The following is a 19864-nucleotide window of genomic DNA, read 5'->3' as shown; positions in this document are numbered from 1 at the left end:
GAATTTAAGTTGTAAACTACTCAAAGTGAAGCAGCACCATCAGAAAATAAGTTTACATGGGACCAAATAATTTTGTTACACTGCTTTGACCTTGTCCAGAAAATTGTCTAATCTTTGAGAATTTAGAGAGCACGGACAAGTGGTAATTTGCTTGAGATGAAGAATGATGTGGTGGAAAATTTCTGGAGTCATGAGCTTTGTACAACATGGACAGGAGGTTTTCCTTTTCTAAAAAAAAGGATCTCCGATGCTTAATTTGAGTTGATGATTAAGTGCCGGGCATCTTGTTTTACTGCAGGCTTTTCTTTATAAGGGCTTCACCTTTCCTTGGACGCACTTGTTAATTTGCCTCCATCCTACTTGTCTTATGCTGGAAAGTTGTAAAGCTTGTAAGACTCAAATGACCGAGGATATTCACTACACTGTCTCTGTATCAGTATTTGAGAAGCCTCTCAGCAAGACTTATTAACAGATTTGCATAGATTATATTAATTCATCCTGTATGAGCCTGGAAGGTGCACCCAATCTTGTTTGTACCTGATTTATAGTATAGTTTGTGCTTAGCAAAAGCATGTAAAATGTGCATGCTCACTATTATACACCCTAACTAGCTAATTTTCTTCCCATCCTGCTTATGAACATAGCAGGATACTGCTGCTGTAACTAAGAATTGATTCAGTGTGTATCATTTATCTGTCATCCCAGAACATTAGCCTGGGTTCTGGATTATTAGTTTAATGATTATACCTGATGAGTGCAAGATGAAAAGCTTCAACAAAATGTGTCTTATTTCAGCAGTACTCAAGCAATATAAAGTGACTAGATCTGTCCATTTCTTAGACAAAGGTTTCTGCACTATTTATATTTTATTGTCCCTTGTGCACCATCTCTTTTCTGAACTTTTGACTTTGTCCCTTTGGAATCTCCAAAATACATTACTAATGCTTATTTTATCTATTCTTTAAGATTTGTTAATATTGAAACAATATTCCCTCCTGATTATCTTCTTTAGAGTAAACCTCCCCTGATAACTAAGGAGTGTTCCGTTGCTTTCTTATTTCTTTACTGATATCTGGACCAGAATATCCTTACTATAATATTCTAGGCATGGCCAGATTAGTACCCTCAGCAGGTGACATAGCCCTTCCACACTTTGTGTTGTCATGCTGCTTATGCAATCAAAGATTTAGTTTTCTTTCCTTAAGGCACAGATAACAATTACTTACTTATTTGTCCAGTGAGCTCCTGCTGTAATTGCTATAACCCATTGTCAAATTGAAGTATTGCTTCAGAAAATGATTGCATAATCCCCCAGATTCTGATGCCCTTAAAGTATTTTGGATGAAAATACTCTGCATGGCTTTGGGGCTGTCAGTAATTTTCCTTAACTGACGGGTTACTTTTTTCCCATGTCAGTATATATCCATTCACAAATTAGCTGGTTTTCGTTCCCCGCAGATGCTTTTCTCCAAGTCAATGCCTCCTTACCTTGAGGAATAATAGAAGTTTTGTGATGCACAGTGTCAAAAGCCAACTGATGTGTAGAAATTAAATAATTCACCTCTTCTATTCACAGAATCATTTATATTTTCCTTTCATTCAACCATGCAACTAGCCTATTGTCTCTGTGATCTCTACTTTAACTTCTAACTCTGGTAGTGCAATTCACTCCCTGTAATTCTGTGTAATAATGTTTATTTTCTATCTCAATATGTTAATTTTAGTTTAATGTCAAAGCTGTTCGATGTCCCTGCTCTCAAACACTTCTGCCCTGCCACATGACCAAATAATCCTGACCGTTCTCACTCTGAATTTTAGATGTAATGTGTGTCACAAGGTTTTACTGATTTTTTTATTTTATTAGTTAAGTCCCTTCATGCAGACATTATTGAAGCCATGTTTGGAAGGTATTAGTAGCTTAAAATTGTACGTAGAGTTCATTTTAAAGATTTTGCTTATAGGGCTGATATTTTTTTCTCAAGCCTCCTAAAAGCTTTTCCCTCTCTCTTCTTGACAGTGTGATTGTTCTACTATATTTTGTGCCTTAATCTTACAGATTCAGTGTCCAAAGTGCCAATTTGTTTGGTGCTTTAAGTGCCATGCCCCTTGGCATGAAGGATTAAACTGCAAAGAATACAGAAAGGGAGATAAACTGTTACGTCACTGGGCTAGTGAGATTGAACATGGACAAAGAAATGCTCAAAAATGCCCAAAATGCAAGGTGAGTTTAAAACTAGGCTAATTAACCACGTAATGTATTATTTGTGTGCAGAATGTTGCGTTCAGTGAAGAAGTGATATCCGAACTTGGGTTTTGTGTTGTATTATATTTTCCCCTGTTACTCTGTCAGAAAATCAGACTTTGGTGCAAGTTATATTCTAGATAAATTGAGATTCTGTGAACCTTTATAGTAGTTGATAAAACAATTTGCTGGAACCCGGAATAGAAACACAAATTGCTGGAGAAAATCAGCAGGTCTGGCAGCATTTGTGGAGAGAAAGCAGAATTAATGTTTCTGGTCCAGTGACTCTTGTTCAGAACTGAAAATCATCTCTGCTGAGTTTCTCCAGCAATCTTCATGTGTATCTCCAGGGCAGCTCTCCGGGCTCAGTAGTTAGCACTGCTGCTTCAGCGTCAGGGACCCGGGTTCAATTCCAGCCTCGGGCAACTCTGTGAAGTTTGCACATTCTCCCTGTGTCTGCCTGGATTTCCTCTGGGTGCTCCGGTTTCCTCCCATCGAGAAAAGATGTGCAGTTTAGGTGGATTGGCCACAGTGACCAGGGATGTGCTGGCTATGTGGATCAGCTATGGAAAGTGCAAGATACAAGGATATGGTAGGGGGATAGGTCTGGATGGGATACTGTTCAGAGGTTCACTATGGACTTGATGGGTCAAATGGCCTGCTTCCATATTATAAGGTTTCATGGATTCTATACATTTCTGTTTTTGTTTTACATTTCCAGCATCGGCAGTTCTTTTTTTTTTAAACTAGAATCGGTCCCTGCCCACAAAACACTTGCTAATAATTGACCAATGAACCAGCTTAGAGTCATGGAGCATAATCATAGAGATGTACAGCATGGAAACAGACCCTTCGGTCCAACCCGTCCATGCCGACCAGACATCCCAACTCAATCTAGTCCCACCTGGCCCATATCCCTCCAAACCCTTCCTATTCATATACCCATCCAAATGCCTCTTAAATGTTGCAATTGTACCAGCCTCCACCACTTCCTCTGACAGACCATTCTATACTCTCTGTGTGAAAAAGTTGCCCCTTCGGTCTTTTTTTTTACATATCTTTCCCCTCTCACCCTAAACCTATGCCGTCTAGTTTTGGACTCCCCCACCCCAGGGAAAAGACCTTGTCTATTTATCCTATCCATGCCCCTCATGATTATGTAAACCTCTATAAGGTCACCCCTCAGCCTCCAACTCTTCAGGGAAAACAGCCCCAGCCTGTTCAGCCTCTCCCTATAGCATAAGTCCTCCAATCCTGGCAATGTCTTTGGAAATCTTTTCTGAACCCTTTCAAGTTTCACAATGTCCTTCCGATAGGAAGGAGACCAGAATTGCACACAATATTCCAAAAGTGGCCTAACATCTTGTTGGTTTTCAAAAGAGTTTTGGAATCCATGTACTTGAATCACAAAGTTAATTTTCAGGTATAACAAGCATTTAAGAAGGAAATTAGTTTGCTGGCCTTTACTGCAAGGGGTTGGGATAACAAAAATGAAGAAGTCTTATTGTACTTATGTAGGGCTTTGGTGATACCACATCTGGAGTAGTGTGCATAGCTTTCTTAACTTGCCTTTGAGGATTGCAATTGTGGTTAACTAGATTGATTTTCTGAGATGAAAATGTATTCCGTGATCCACATAGCCGGCACATGATGAAAACGTGTTCCATAGAAGAGATTGAGCAGAATGGGCATATATTCTCCAAAGTGTAGAAGAATGGCTGGTAAACTCATTGAAATGTTGTTTGCTAATACCCATTGATATGACCTTGAGAGAGCTTGATGTGATAGTTGCTGAGAGGTTGTTACATGTCTTTGGAGAATTCTGAATTAGGCATAAGAGTCTCAAGAGTTTAACCATTTACTATTAATACTATGAGGAATAACTTCATTCAGAGGGTTAAGCATCCTTGGAATTCTGCACCCAAGAAACCAAATGACCTTTTAATCTTGCTTTTCAATTCAATGAGATTATGGATGATCTTTGACCTTAACACTACTTTCCTACCTGATCCCATTTCCCTTAAAGCTCAAATTTCTGTCAGTCTCAGCCTTTGATACACTAATCAACTGATCATTCTTAGCCCTCTGGACATAGAGAATTGTGAAACTTTGATGTTCTGAGTGAAGAAATGTCTCCTCACCTCAGTCTTATGTGTTTTACCCCTTCTCTTTACACCACCACTAGAAGACAGTGTAGCCGCATGTTCCTCAATCTCCCCCCATTCTCTCCTGAGATGAGAGATGTTTTTATAAAGTATATCCTTCCTTGGGTAAGAAGACCAAATTAATACTGAAGAATGTTCCACACCGTAGCACCAAGTGGCTCATTTGATGAACACCACCTTACACATTCGCTTTTTGCACAACTAATACAGAGTGGCTGCAATCTGTATCATCTGCAAGATATACTGCAACAACTTGTGAAAGATTCTTTTGACAGTACTTTCCAAATCCTTGACCTCTACCACCTCTATCAAATACAAGGGCAGCAGGCTCATGGAAATGTCAACTCTGGCAAAGCTTTCTCCAATTCATAGGCCAATCACAGATTCTTCACTGTTACTGTGTCAAAATTCTGGAACTCCCATCCTAACAGCTCTGTGACTATATCATTACCAGGTAGATGCACCAGGTTAGAAAAAAAAACTCACAGCTACCCTATCAAGGGAAATTGAGATTCGGAGATAAGGGAAATTAAGGTTTGGTGGTAAATGTTGGCCTTATTGGTGACATAAGACTCAAGAATTTATTTATCAAAATCTTGATGCCTAAGGTAGACTCATCAAAACACTGCCATTGCAGGAAGATTTCCTTACTCTTTAACTCTTAATCATCTTGCAATAAAGGGCAGCCTTTGTCTCTGATCCCACTAGCTCCAACTGTGTCTGAATAAGTTGACTAAAAATACCTTCCTTTTTTTGGCTGTACTGTATGTTAACCTTCAGTGTTTTATGTACGTGGAACACCCAGACCACTCTGAGCACCAACTATTTAATAGCTGCTCCTTTAAAAAATGTTCTCCTTCACTATTTTGCCTACTGAAATATCTCCTATAGCATATATAGCTGCCACCTTGTTACCATATTTCATATTACTTTATACATTTTTTCAGGCTCTGTATTCTCTTCTAAACTGTTTAGACTGATAAAACACTTTGGGTATAATTTGTACCTGTTAGACCAACAACAGCCAAATTGGAGAGTGTACCCTTTTTGTTTTCAGCAATTCAGATCTAGAGCTATGACAAAGTACCTTGATTAAATTTAATTAAAGCTGCAAGCCCACAGTAAGCTTGCTTACCACCAGCTTGATGGTGGATTCTTGAATGAAATATTTTTTATAGCAAAATTATCCCTCATTGAGATGTAGCTGCATAGGCCCCTAAGTTCAGAGCTATGGGGAGGGAGTAAGAAAACTCTTTGTCACCTCTAATGGGTTTAATAAATGACTGAACTGAGTGCTACATTGATTGAGAGCTGTAGGCTTAAAGCTTAATTCTTTCTAGAGTTTTCTACGATGTTTCTTTAAAGTTGTGAATAATACTGAAACCTAATGCTGTTAATTTTTTGTTTTCTTGAAAAAAAAACAACAATGCATTACAAGATTCATATCCAGAGGACAGAAGGCTGTGATCACATGAACTGCTCACAGTGCAACACTAACTTTTGCTACCGTTGTGGGGAGACATATCGGCAGCTTCGTTTCTTTGGTGACCATACTTCAAACCTAAGTATTTTTGGATGCAAGTATCGCTACCTCCCTGACAGGCCACATTTACGAAGATTAGTCCGGGGTTCTGTCTGTGGTAAGCAGCAGATTTTAATTGTTTTAGGCTTTAAGTGCAGTGGAAAAAGGGAAGGAAATTTTCTTTGTGCATATATTTCTTTTTAAAAAAGAAAATACAAGCTCAATCTTTATTAGCTTTTGTTTATGTAAGAAAAAGATTATCTGTTGTGTATTACACAATTAATCAACAAAACTAGCTTGCACCCTGTGATGTCAACTCATTTCATGATTGAATGCTGACCATTTTCCAAAGCTTGATGCTAAGCAGCCATCTATATAAGGCTATTTGTACAGGTTCATAATTCTCTCCAATCAGTTGATCATAGTAAATAATCTAATTTACTTATATTTCTTTGGACTGGTACATCTTTCTCTCCTTTGTTGGCTATTTGAACAAATGACATAAAAGGGCATGCTGCTATTTACTATGAAGAACGATGAAACCTATCTATAATTAATATTTAGTGCTAAACCACTGGTGGACACACAATAATAAAGGGAGGTTGTTTTGTAAAATGCAGCACCAAGGTTGTGACCAGTCTGATTCAGCCTTGAACAGTTGCTATGGAGAGAGAGAACTTTGACTAAGGAACTGTATTTGTGAAGGCAGTGAGGCCTTCTCAGCTGAAACCTGTTCTTTTGGTCCCTAAGGGCTTGATGTAGGGGAGCAATGGTGAAATAAGACTAGGTCCCAAAATCTAGGTCATCCAAACTCAGCTCTCCGTGACCTCCCATGCACCAAGTGCTACTTACCTACCACTCCATTGCTTGCTGACTGACATTGGCTCCTGGTCAAGGGATACATTGATTTTAAATTTCTCAAGTGTGTTTGCAAGTAACTATGACTTCTTGAGCATCACCGATTTGAATTTTGTACCATTATTTGATCATACCTTCAGCTAACTATTTTCTAAATCCTGGAATTTTCTCCCTGAACTGCCTCACTTTCTTCTGAGTGTCCTTAAAACCAGCATCTTTAATCAAACCTTTGGGCATCTGCCCCCAAGATCAGCTTATGTTACTTTTAAATGTTGCTTTATAACAGTCCTGTGAAGCATTTTGAATGTATTATGATGTTAAATGTGTTTTCTGAATACATTGTTCTGATTAAAATATAGTTGGTTATTTGGCCTGTATATTGTGAATTTGCTACTGTAGTAGTTCTTGATATAGGCAAATAAGTAATATAGTATGTGCACTGGAATATAATATAAAATTCACAGTTAATTTTTAATTATTAAGTCATAGAGGGTTCAGAAAAAGTTTACAAGGATGTTGCCAGGGTTGGAGGATTTGAGCTACAGGGAGAGGCTGAACAGGCTGGGGCTGTTTTCCATGGAGCGTCAGAGGCTGAGGGGTGACCTTATAGAGGTTTACAAAATTATGAGGGGCATGGATAGGATAAATAGACAAAGTCTTTTCCCTGGGGTGGGGGAGTCCAGAACTGTAGGGTATAGGTTTAGGGTGAGAGGGGAAAAATATAAAAGAGACCTAAGGGGCAACTTTTTCACACAGAGGGTGGTACGTGTATGGAATGAGCTGCCAGAGGATGTGGTGGAGGCTGGTACAATTGCAACATTTAAAAGGCATTTGGATGGGTATATGAATAGGCAGGGTTTGGAGGGATATGGGCCGGGTGCTGGCAGGTGGGACTAGATTGGGTTGGGATATCTGGTCAGCATGCACAGGTTGGACCGAAGGGTCTGTTTCCGTGCTGTACATCTCTATGACTATGTGTTAGCACAACCGATCTTTACACTATCTGTAAACATAAAATACAGACTGTAAGTGAGTACCTGCAATTTCAGTCCAAACTTGTTGACAATAGTTTTTTTTGCCAATTCTGCAGATGTAGTTTGGGTGTATTTTGTCCATTTGATATTTCTGTGTTTATATGGTGAGATAAATAAAAGTTAGAATTAAATATACAGGGTGTATGCTTTTGGTGGAATAAAAATATATTTTATGTCAGTGAGAACAAGTATTGATTCTTCTGTTAAAGCCAATTACACATTTACCTCAGTACAAAGTGGTTTGAAATACACTCATACTGTGGTACAAGTGTAGTGTTGCAAGAATTCTCCTTTTGACAGTACCTTCCAAGTTCTACTATCAAAAAGGACTAGGTCAAGGGGACATGTTGGATTGAAACATCCTGCAAGTTCCCCTGTAAAACTCTCACCATCTTGATAAGGAACTATATGTCATTAGCTTCACTCATCCAGGCAAGAGGAGATATTCTATCACAATTCTGACTTGTGAATTGTGGGTGGTGAGTAGGCTTTGAGGAGTCATGAGGTGAATTACTCATTGCAAGCATCCCAGTGTCTGAGTGGCTATTGCAACCACAGTTTTAAGTAAATGCTGTGGCTAGTCCAGTTCAGTTTGCAGTCAACTGTCAGGATATTGATAGTGGAGGATTCAGTGCTGGTCGTGTTATTGAATGTTAGGTGGAGACAGTTAGTTAAGTTCTCTCACATGGAGAGTGGTCATTTACTGGCATTTATCTGGTATTACTGTTAATAGCCACTTGTCAGCTTAACCCTGAATGTTGTCTGGGTTTTTCTGAATATGAATACAGATTTTAGAGTATGTGTGGAGTTGTGGATGATGCTAAACCTTGTGTAATAATTTGCAAATGTACTCACATCTAACCTTCTGATGGAAGGAAGGTTGTTAATGAAACAACTGAAGGTAGTTTGCATTCTGACACTGATTTGAGGAAGTCTTACAGAAGTAGGGCGGCACAGTGGCTCAGTGGTTATCACTGCTGCCTGACAACGTCAGGGACCCAGGTTCGATTCCAGCCTTGGGTGATTGTCTGTGTGGAGTTTGCACGTTCTCCCCAGGTCTGCGTGGGTTTCCTCGCAGGAAGCTTTCCTCTGGGTGCTCCGGTTTCCCCCTCAATCTAAAGATGTGCAAATCAGGTGGATTTGCCATGCTAAATTGCCCATAGTGTTAGAGGGAAATGGGTCTGGGTGAGTTACTCTTCAGAGGGTCAGTGTGCACTTGTTGGGCCAAATGGCCTGTTTCCACACTGTAGGGAATCTCATCTAACCTAAGAAGTGTCCTGGAACTGAGATGTTACCTCCTAATGATCACAGCTATCTTCCTTTGTGTCAGGAATGACTCCAACGGAGAATTTGCCTCATGATTCCCATTGACTGCAGTTTTGCGAGGGTTTCTGAACTGTACACTTGGTCACATGTGGTGTTGATGTCAAGGACTGTCATTGTCACATAACCGCTTCAGTTCATGTTTGAAATACGGCTGCAATGAAGTCGTGAGCATCAGTGAGCACATTATTGCCGCTTGATAACACAGTTGATGACCCCTTCCATCATAGAGTCATACAGCACGGAAACAGACCCTTCGCTCCAAACAGTCCATGCCATATAAAATTCCAAAATTAACCAGTCCCTCCAAACCTTTCCTATTCATGTACTTATTTGAATGTCTTATAAACGTTGTAATTATATCCACAACCGCCACTTCCTCAGGAAGTTCATTCCACATGTGAACCACCTTCTGCATGGAAAAAAAAGTCCCTCGTCTTTTTTAAATCTTTCTCCTCCCGCATTAAAAATGTGCACCCAGTCTTGAAAACCCCATCCTAGAGAAAAGACAACTACCACTAATTCTATCTATACCCTTGACTATTTTATAAATGTCTAGAAGGTTTCCTCCTATGTTCCAGTGGAAAAAAACCTCAGCCTATCCAGCCTTTCTTTACAACTCAAACCTTGCTTACCTGGCAACATCCTGGTAAATTTCTTCTGAACCCTCTCCAGTTTAATAATATCCTTCCTTTAACTTGGAGTAAAGCCTCCAGTTCTGGGCACTATACTTTAGGTAAGGTGTGATTGCATTAGCAAGGATGCAGAAAGGATTTGTTAGAATGAAGTTGGGATTATCCTCTTTGGAAAAGTGAATATTGGCTGAGAAGAGATTTGATAGAGGTATTCAAACTCATGGAAGCGTCTGGACAAAGGAGATAGAGAGGAACTGTTTCAATAGGTGGAAGGAAGGATCATAAACCAGCAGACACAAACTTAATGTGCTTGTCAAAATTGAACGACCAGAACTGGACACAGTATTCCAGAAGAGAACTCACCAATGTCCTGTATAACCTCAAAAAGGGACAGCATGTTGGCTCTGTGGTTAGCACTGCTGCCTCACAGCGCCAGGGACCCAGGTTCGCTTCCAGCCTCTGGCGACTGTCTGTGAGGAGTTTGCACATTCTCTCCGCTTCTGCGTGGGTTTCCTCCGGGTGCTCTTGTTTCCTCCCACAGTCCAAAGATGTGTAGATTAGGTGAATTGCCCATGCTAAATTGTCTGTCGTGTTCAGGGATGTGTAGACTAGGTGCATTAGTCAGGGAAAATGCAGAGAAATAGGATAGGGGAATGGGTCTGGGTGGGATACTTTGTGGAGGGTTGGAGTGGACTTGTTGGGCCAAATGATCTGTTTCCACTCTCTAGGGTCTGTATGAACTTGTATGAATATGACCTCCCAACTCCTATACTTAAAGGACTGAGCAATGAAGGCAACTTTGCGAAACACCTTTTTAGTCACCCTGTCTATATGTGACACCAACTTCAAAGAATTATGTACCTGCACCCCTAGCGTCCCTCTGTTCTACAGCACTACACAAGGCCATACAATTAATTGTATAAGCCCTATCCTCATTTGTTGTACCAAAATGCAATACCTCGCATTCATCCAGATTGAACTCCATCTGCTATTTTTCAGCTCACTGACCCATATGCTCAGGATCCCTTAGTAATCATAGAAGACCTTCTTTGCTGGCTACCATGCCACCAATTTTGGTGTTGTCCACAAACCACTGATGATCAAGAGTAGAAAGATGGATGGTAATTGTTCTACTTTTTGGATACAGACATACCTGGCTAATTTTCTACATGGTTAAGTAACACACAGTGCTAGAAATGCTTGGCCAAAGGTGCAGCACGTTCTGGAGCACAGGGTCAGCGTTAATGCTGGAATGTTGTTGAGGCCCATTGCCTTTGCGATATCCAGTGCCTTTAGCAATACCTTCATGATATCAAATACAATGAATTCCATTTCCTGAAAACCGGCATCTGTGCAGGCCTTTTTAAGGAGCAGTTTATCTGAAGTCATCCCTTTCCCCGCAATCTTGTAAACGTTTTGTTTTTAAATAAGAATCCAGTTCTCTTTTGAACGCCTCAATCAACCCTGCCTCTATCACACTGTCAGGTGGTGTATGTCAGATCATATCACTGACTGCATGAAAAGGTTTTTCCTCTCCTTGCCATGGATTCTTTTGACAAGCACATTTATGCTGGTTTATGAGCCTTCCTTCCACTTATTGAAACAGTTCCCCTCTATCTCCTTTGTCCAGACCCTTCCATGAGTTTGGATACCTCTATCAAATCTCTTCTCAGCCAATAATCACTTTTTTCCAAAACTTCATTCTAACAAATCCTTTCTGCATCCTTGTTAATGACATCACACCTTACCTATTTATAATGCCCACAACTGGAGACTTTACCCCAAGTAAGGCTGAGCCAGTGTTTTATACAGGTTTACCGTTCGTGTGGATTGTCCTTGTATATGAATTGCAGAAAACTAGTATGCAGGTAACAAGGAAGCCAAATGGAATTTTGGCATATATTGCTAAAGGAATAAATTTTAAAACTAAGAAAGTGTTGCTGTAAATGTACAATACATTTTAATGAGACCACATCTGGAGTATATTGCATACAATTTTGTCCCCTTACTTGAGGATGGATGGCTTTGTGTTGGAGACAGATCAGAGGAGATTCACTAGATTCATTCCAGAGATGGAGAGTTTGTCTTATGAAGAGAGATTGAGCAGTTTCGGCCTATACTGTCTGGGAATTTAGAAGAATAAGAGGCAATCTAATTAAGTCTAAAAAAAAATGTTAAAGGGGATTTACAAAGGAGACGTAATGCAACCTAAGTTGAGGGGTCATAGTTTTAGGATAAGGGGGGATAGATTTAAAACTGAGATGAGAGAAATTACTTCTCTAAGATTCATGAATCTGTGGAATTCACTACCCCAGAATGCAGTGGATGCTGAGACATTGAGTACATTTAAGGAGGAGATGGACAGGTTTAGTAATGGATTGAAAGGTTATACAGTGCAGACAGTAAAGTGGAGTTGAGACCAAGATGGTATCATCCAGATGGTATCAACTGGTGGCGCAAGCTCGAAGGGCTGCATTGCCTACACCTGTTTCTAGTTCTTATGTTCCTTTTGCTTTTGTACTCTGCACACCTATTGATAATGCCCAGACAGCTGTAGCTACTTTGAATTAACTTAGAATGGGTGAAATACTCAAGCGAAGACTGAACTATTGTTCTACACAGGTTAACATAACCTTACCTTTGATAAAGCTCAGAATGCCATGTGCTTTATTAACAGTGCCTCCAAGCTATCCTGTCATTATCTTTGATTTATACAGATATTTATATTGGTTCCTCTGCTTTTCACCCCTTTTTAAAATTATGTTTTTCTTATTTGTATTGTCATTCTGCATCCTTCCTACCAAAACAAAAGGCATCCATTTGATGCATTCATTTTCATCTGCCACTTGTCCACCCATTCCACCTTCCACTAACTTTGCTGTGCCTTTTTGAAATTCTACTTTATCTTTCTTAAGGTGCACAATCCTTCCAAGTTTCATATCATCTGCAAATTTTGAAATTGTGTCTTGTACATCATGGTTTTGGTCATTAGTATATATCAGGAAACACTGGGTCTTAACAGCAATCCCTCAGAACTCCACTGTAGAACTTACTCTATTTGGATAAATGATGTGTTGCCACTTCTCTCTGTTGCCTGTCCCTCCAGCAATTTCATATCCATTTTGCTGCAGTCGATTTTTATTTATTGAGTTCCAACTTTGCTCACAAGTCTGTTGTGTGGCACTTTATCCGATTCTTTTTGGAAACCTGTGTACAGCAAATCAGCAGTATTACCTTTGTTAACTTTCTTTGTGACCTAATTGGGAAAACGAGAGCAAGTTAATTAAACATGATTTACTCGTTAAGAAATTCATGCTGGATTTCTGTAATTAAGCTACATGTGTTCAAACAACTTTATTTTTGCTGCTGAGTTTGAATTGACTACCATGCAATTGCTGGGCTTTTCTCTACATCCATTTTTGAACAAGTTTATAGCATTTACAATTCTACAATCTTCTGGTAATGCTCCTGACTCTCGACAAGACTGAAAGGTTATGATCAGTGCCTCTGCCACTCTCTCTGTCAGTATCCTTGGATGAATTTGAACTGGTCCTGGTGCTTGTTAACTTTATACACAGACTGTCTAACTAATTCTGCTATTTGAATCAATTTCAAACCTTTCAAGCTTCTGAATCACCTTTTCTGACCAGGACCTGAGCAGCAGCATCATTATTGGTTTAAACCAATACAAAATTATTAACTTAATACTTCATCCATGTCCCGTGCCTCCATTCATCAACCGATTTTTTGGTCTCTAATCGAACACAAACATCCTCTGAACACCATTTCACTATTTCTATCACTGTAGAAGAATTTGGGTTGCTGTTTTTATGTTGACTACAATTACCTTCTCACATCGTCTCCTTTTGTTTCTTCAATTCCCCTTTTAAAAATTCTAAATTTGACTTGCTTCTCAATAATTTGATCTGACTGACAACACTCAATCTTCTTGCTTCACTTTCATCTTTATCTCCTCCTTCATTCAGCAACTCTGGATTTGTTAGTTTTGCATTTCTCTTCATCAGAATATCTTGACTGTACTTGAACTCTCTTTTTTAAAGGCAGCCCATTGTTAAGTTATAGTTTTAGCTGCTAACTTATTTTGGCCAGATCCATTCTTGCCCCATAGCAGTTGGCTTTCCTTGGTTGATTACACTTACTTCGGATTGGCTAAAGAGCAAGGAACAATCTGTGCTTTATGTCACAAACATCATTGTCACCCATCTGTTTGCCTAATTACATTTAATCCACTTGTCCCACCCCATTCTGAAGAATAAGGTCCAACAATGCTCCATTTCTCATTGGACAGGAAAGGTACTGCTGCATAAAACTTTCCTGACCACACTAGGAGCTCTTGTTCCCCCTCTCCCCTTTTAAACAGCCACTATCTGAGTCTTTATCTAGGTAATTAAAGTCCCCTATTATATCTGCTCTCAAGTTCCAGCACTTCTGTGTCATAGAGGTGTACAGCATGGAAACAGATCCTTTGGCTTGCCCATGCTGCCCAGTTTTCACTATTTAAACTTGTCCCATTTGCCTGCATTTTGTCCATATCCCTCCACACCTATTCCATCCATGTCTAAATGTTTCTTAAGTGACAAAATTGTACTCCCTTTCACCACCAACTCTGGCAGCTCATTCCAGACACTCACCAAGATCTGTGTGGGAAAAGCATGCTCCTCAGGTCTCTTGTGTCTCTCCACACCCACCTTAAATCTATGCCGTGTAGCTTTAGACACCCTTACATTGGGAAGGGCTGGTGGCCATCTACATCACCTATGCCTCTCATGATTTTGTAGACTCTATAAGGTCACCCTCAGTCTGCGACACTCCAGGGAAAAAGGTCTTAGCCGATCCAACCTCTCTTTGCAACTCAAACCTTCCAGTCTAGCTAGCGCTCTAGTAAATCTTTTCTTCATCCTTTCTAGTTTAATACCTATTATTTTCATAGAATCCCTACAGTGTAGATAGATGCCATTCTACCCGTCAAGTCTGCACCAATCCTCCAAAGAGCATCGCACCTATTACCCTACATTTAATCCATATAGCCTGCACATCTGTGGACAGTCCGCAGCAATTTAGCATGGCCAATCAACCTAACCGGCACATCTTTGGATTGTAAACTACTTTTTTTCAATACTTACAGTGCTGGCTGGTCCAGACACACTGTGACCTATCGGGGTGTCAGGAGGTTTATCAATTTAACTCAGCAAATTTCACACGATCATTGAGGTGACAGATCCTGTGCATCAGAGGTCTGTCACAGCAGCTGAGAGAAGCAAATCAAGATTTACCAATAAGGTGGCATTCTCAAGAGTATAAAGGTATCAATGATTGCATTCCCGTGAACATTTGTGCACCTCCGATTAGTATCTTCCCTTTTATCCACAGACCTGCCAAAGAAACGTTTAAGTTTATGTTCACTATCCAGGAAATTCTCACAATGCACAGAAGGAATTAAGAGTTCTCTCAATATTCAAGACAAAAGTTAGAATTCAAGGTCAGCTTCTGAGTGATCTGGTTTACAAGCGAGGATTACTGATCTTGGGGTCTGCAGAAATTGCTGAAAAAATCCCAACATTAGCAAAGAGGATTAATTGTAAATATTTTGGAACAGCAGATCATTGGGGTCTGTAATGCTTTATTTCTTGCATTGCAACAGTGACTGTATTTCAAAATTAGTTAATTTGTTGTGAAGCATTTTGGAAACTCCTTGGTTATAAAAGGCATTAATTGCAATTCTTTATTTATTTGAGCCAGAATGTACTGTTACTTTGTGTGCAGTCAGAGAGGAAAAAAAATCTCACTTAAGGCTTGTGAGAGCTAGCTCCATGTGTGTCAAATAATCGTGCTTTTTATCTTAATAGTTCTTCAAAGCCAGATTGCTGTAATGATAGGATGTGATGGGGCAACTGAGGAACTCTCTACTGTATAGCTTTTCTCTGCAACCACGTGGAATCTGTGTAATAACCCAACTGTTTTCTGATACTGTGAATGTTTGCAATTTCAAGATGAAGTGCAAGAGACAAAAAAAACCAAAGACTCAAATACATCCAAAGTGAAATAGAATAGGATTGCTACCGGTGCCATGGGCTAGTGAGACTAGGAACAGAAAGGGAGTGCAGCTGAAGATGTAGCTTCAGAGCTGGTATAGGAGGGAGGGCTTCAGATATATGGACCATTGGGATACCTTCTGGGGAAGGTGGGACCTGTACAAGGAGGACGAGTTGCACTTGAATTGGAGGTATATCAATATTCTGGCCAGGAGGTTTGCTAGAGCTCTTTGGGAGAGTTGAAAGTAGTTTAGCAGCGGGGTGGGAATGGAGCTATGAATCAGAGTATGGGTAGCTAGTGAACAGACAGATACAATGTGCAGAGAATCCGTGAAGAAGGATAGACAATTGATAGAGCAAAGCTGCAGTCAGTATGATGGGTTGAAGTGTGTCTATTTTAATGCAAGAAGTGTCAGGAATAAAGTTGATGAACTTTAAATACTGGATCAGTCCTCGGAGCTATGATGAGCTTTGATGTTGTGGCCGTTATGGAGACTTGGATATCACAGGAGCGGGAATGGTTGTCAGATGTTCCGAGGTTTAGATGTTTCGAAAGGACTAGAGAGGGAGTAAAAGAGATGGAGTAGCATTGCTAATCAGGGATAGTATCAAAGCTGCAGAAAGGGAGGTCGTCGAGGAGGGTTTGTTTGCTGAGTCAGTATGGGTGGAAATCAGAAACCGGAAAGGAGCAGTCACATTTTTGGGAGTTTTTTTTTAATAGGCCCCCAATAGCAACAGAGACTCTGAGGAGCAGATTGGGAGGCAGATTTTGGAAAGGAGCAGAATTAACAGGGTTTTTGTCATGGATGACTTCAATTTCTGTAATATTGATTGGAATCTCCTTAGTGCAAATAGTTTGGATGAAGCAGATTTTTTCAGGTATGTCCAGGAAGGATTTCTAACTCGATATGTAGATAGGCCGACTATAGGGAAGGCTATATTACATTTGGTGCTTGGCAACAAACCAGGTCAGGTGTCAGATCTCTGTGGGAGAGTATTTCAGTCATAGTGATCACAACTCCCTGATCTTGACTGGGGCGGCACAGTGGCTCAGTGGTTAGCACTGCTACCTCAGCGCCAGGGACCCGGGTTTGATTCCCACCTCCGGTGACTATCTTTGTGGAGTTTGCACATTCTCCCTGTGTCTGGGTGGGTTTCCTCTGGGTGCTCCGGTTTCCTCCCACAATCCAAAGATGTGCAGGTCAGGCGAATTGGCCATGATAAATTGCCCATCGTGTTAGGTGCATTAGTCAGGGGTAAATGTAGGGAAACAGGTCTAGGTGGGTTACTCTTTGGAGGGTCAGTGTGGACTTGTTGGGCCAAGGGCCTGTTTCCACACTGTAGGGAAACCAATCTAATCTACTATAGTCATGGAGAGGGGTAGGAACAGATGGTATGGGAAAGTATTTAATTGGGGGAGGGGTAATTACAATGCTATCAGGAAGGAACTGTGGAGAATAAATTGGGAGCAGGTATTCTCCGAGAAATGCACTACGGAAATGTGGAGATTGTTTAGGGACCACTTGCTGTGAACACTAGATAGTTTGTGATAGTATAGGAAGTGATAGTAGGGTGAAGCAACCTTGAATGACAAGAGATGGGGAACATCCAGTCAAGAGGAAAAAGCAAGCTTATTTAAGGTTGAGGAAGCAAGAATTAGTCAGGGCTCTACAGGGTTACAAAGTAGCCAGGAATGAACTGACAAATGGACTTAGGAGAACTAGAAAGGGGCGTGAAAAAGCCTTGGCGTATAGGATTAAGGAAAACTCTAAGGCATTCCACAGTTAGGTGAGGCACAAGAAGAGGCCAGAGTGTGGGTAGGGCTGATCAGGGATATTGGAGGAACATGTGCCAGGCATCGGAGGAGGAAAGGGAAGTCCTTAATGAATACTTTGCTTCAGTATTCACTAGTAAGAGGGACCTTGTCGTATTGAGGACAGCGTGAAACAGGCCAATACACTCTAACAGGTTGAAGTTAAAAAGGAGGATGTGCTGGTAATTCTGAAAAATATGAGGATAGATAAGTCCCCTGGGCCAGACAGGATATACCCAAGGTTCCTACAGCAAGCTGCACTTTGGCAATGATCTTTGCGTTCTCACTGTCCACTGCAGTAGTGCCAGATGATTGGAGGGTGACAAATGTTATTCCGTTTTGGAAAAAAGGGAACAAGGATAATCCTGGGAATTGCAGACAAGTCAGTCTTGCGTCAGTGGTGGGCAAGATATTGGAGAGGATTCTGAGAGACAGCATATTCGATTATTTGGAAAAGTATAGTTTGATTACAGGTAGTCAGCATGGCTTTGTGAAGGCAGGTCATGCCTCATAAGCCTAACTGAATTCTTTGAGGATGTGACAAAATACATTGAAGGTCAAGCAGTGGATGTGGTGTATATGGATTTTAGCAAAGCATTTGATACGGTTCCCCATGGTAGACTTATTGAGAAAATAATGAAGCATGGGATACAGGGAAATTTGGCTGTCTGAATTCAGAATTGGCTGGAGTAGCTGATGGAAAGTATTCAGCCTGGAACTCTGTGACCAGTGGTGTTCCACAGGAATCTGTTCTGGGACCTCAGCTGTTTGTGATTTTTATAAATGACTTGGGTGAGGAAGGGTGGACTAGTAAGTTTGCTGATGACATGGAGTCGGTGGAGTTTTGGATTGTGTGGAGGGCTGTTGTAGATTGCAACAGGACATTGATAGGATGCAGAACTGGGCTGAGAAGTGGCAGATGGAGTTTAACCTGGAAAAGTGTGAAGTGATTCATTTTGCAAGGTTGAATTTGAATGCAGAGTACAGGGTTAAAGGCAGGTTTCTTGGCATCGTGGAGGAACAGCGGGATCTCTGGGTCCACATTCATAGATCCCTCAAATTTGCTACCCAAGTTGACGTTTGTTAAGAAAGCGTATGGTGTGTTGGCTTTCATTAGCAAGGGGATTGAGTTTTCAGGCCACGAGGTTATGCAGCAGCTCTCTAAAGCCCTGGTTAGACCACACTTGGAATATTGTGTTCAGTTCTGGTTACTTCATTATTGGAAGGATGTGGAAGCTTTAGAGAAGGTGCAGAGGAGATTTACCAGGATGCTGCCTGGACTGGAAGGCATGTCTTATGAAGAAAGCTAGGGCTTTCCTCATTGGAACGAAGAAGGATGAGAGCTGAGTTGATAGAGTGTTCAAGATGATAGGCATAGATAGAGTGGATAGCCAGACTTTTTCCCAGGGCAGAAGTAGCTGTCGTGAGGGTGCAGAATTTTAAGGTGATTGGAGGAAGGTTTGGGGGGGGCTGTCAGAGATAGACTCTTTACACAGAGTGGTGGATGTGTGGAGAGCACTGCCAGTGGTGGTACTAAAATCAGATACATTAGAGATATTTAAGGGACTCTTGGATAGGCACATGGATGATGTTAAAATATAGGGTATGTAGGTTAGTTTGATCTTCGAGCAGGATAAAGGATCAAGGGCAGAAGAAACTATACCGTGCTATACTGTTCGATGTTCTGTGTTCTCAGCTCTGATTATTCACAAAATACGTCAATAACTTGGATATTAGCTCGGAATGTATGGTTCTTAAATTTACTGATGAGACAAAGATAGGTAGGAAAGTAAGTTTTGATAAGGCGTGAGTGTGCAACGGGATATGGATGAGTTAATTGAGTGGATTTGGCAGATGGAATACAATATAGAAAAATGTCAACTTATCCACATTAGCAAGAAGCAGAGAAAAAACTGCATATTATTTAATAGGGAGGGAGATTACAGAGATCTGGGTATCCTGATAAATGAATCGCAAAATATTCGTCAGGTGATACTATAAATATTAAGAAGTGAAATGGAATATTGCATATTTCAGAGGGAATGAAGTAGAAAAATAGGTATATTTTCTTCATTTATACATGGCTTTGGTGAGAAAGTATCTCAAATACTTTGGATCATATTTAAGGTTATAAATGCATTACAGACAATTCAGAAAACACTCACTCTACAGAGTCCTGGGATGGGTGGGGTAACCTTACAAAGAAAGGTGGGGCAAGG

The 19864-nt window shown here is 40.5% G+C and overlaps 1 protein-coding gene across 2 annotated transcripts in view; it reads left to right on the top strand.

The window, feature by feature from the left end:
- The window catches only part of rnf217 (ring finger protein 217), an 86224-nt gene that overhangs the window by 34490 nt on the left and 31870 nt on the right, over positions 1-19864 (top strand). For both annotated transcript variants that reach the window (XM_087980679.1, XM_043684048.2), the window contains exons 3-4: positions 2057-2221; positions 5846-6047. In XM_087980679.1, coding sequence (XP_087836805.1) covers positions 2057-2221; positions 5846-6047 — 367 coding nt within the window. The remainder of the gene's footprint in view (positions 1-2056; positions 2222-5845; positions 6048-19864) is intronic.

Source organism: Chiloscyllium plagiosum, unplaced genomic scaffold (assembly GCF_037043375.1).
Source record: "Chiloscyllium plagiosum isolate Xiang-an unplaced genomic scaffold, Cpla_swu_hap1 HiC_scaffold_3, whole genome shotgun sequence".
Classification (NCBI taxonomy): Eukaryota; Metazoa; Chordata; class Chondrichthyes; order Orectolobiformes; family Hemiscylliidae; genus Chiloscyllium; species Chiloscyllium plagiosum.
Note: the sequence above shows the minus strand (reverse complement) of the source record. Positions and strands in the feature narration are given on the sequence as shown.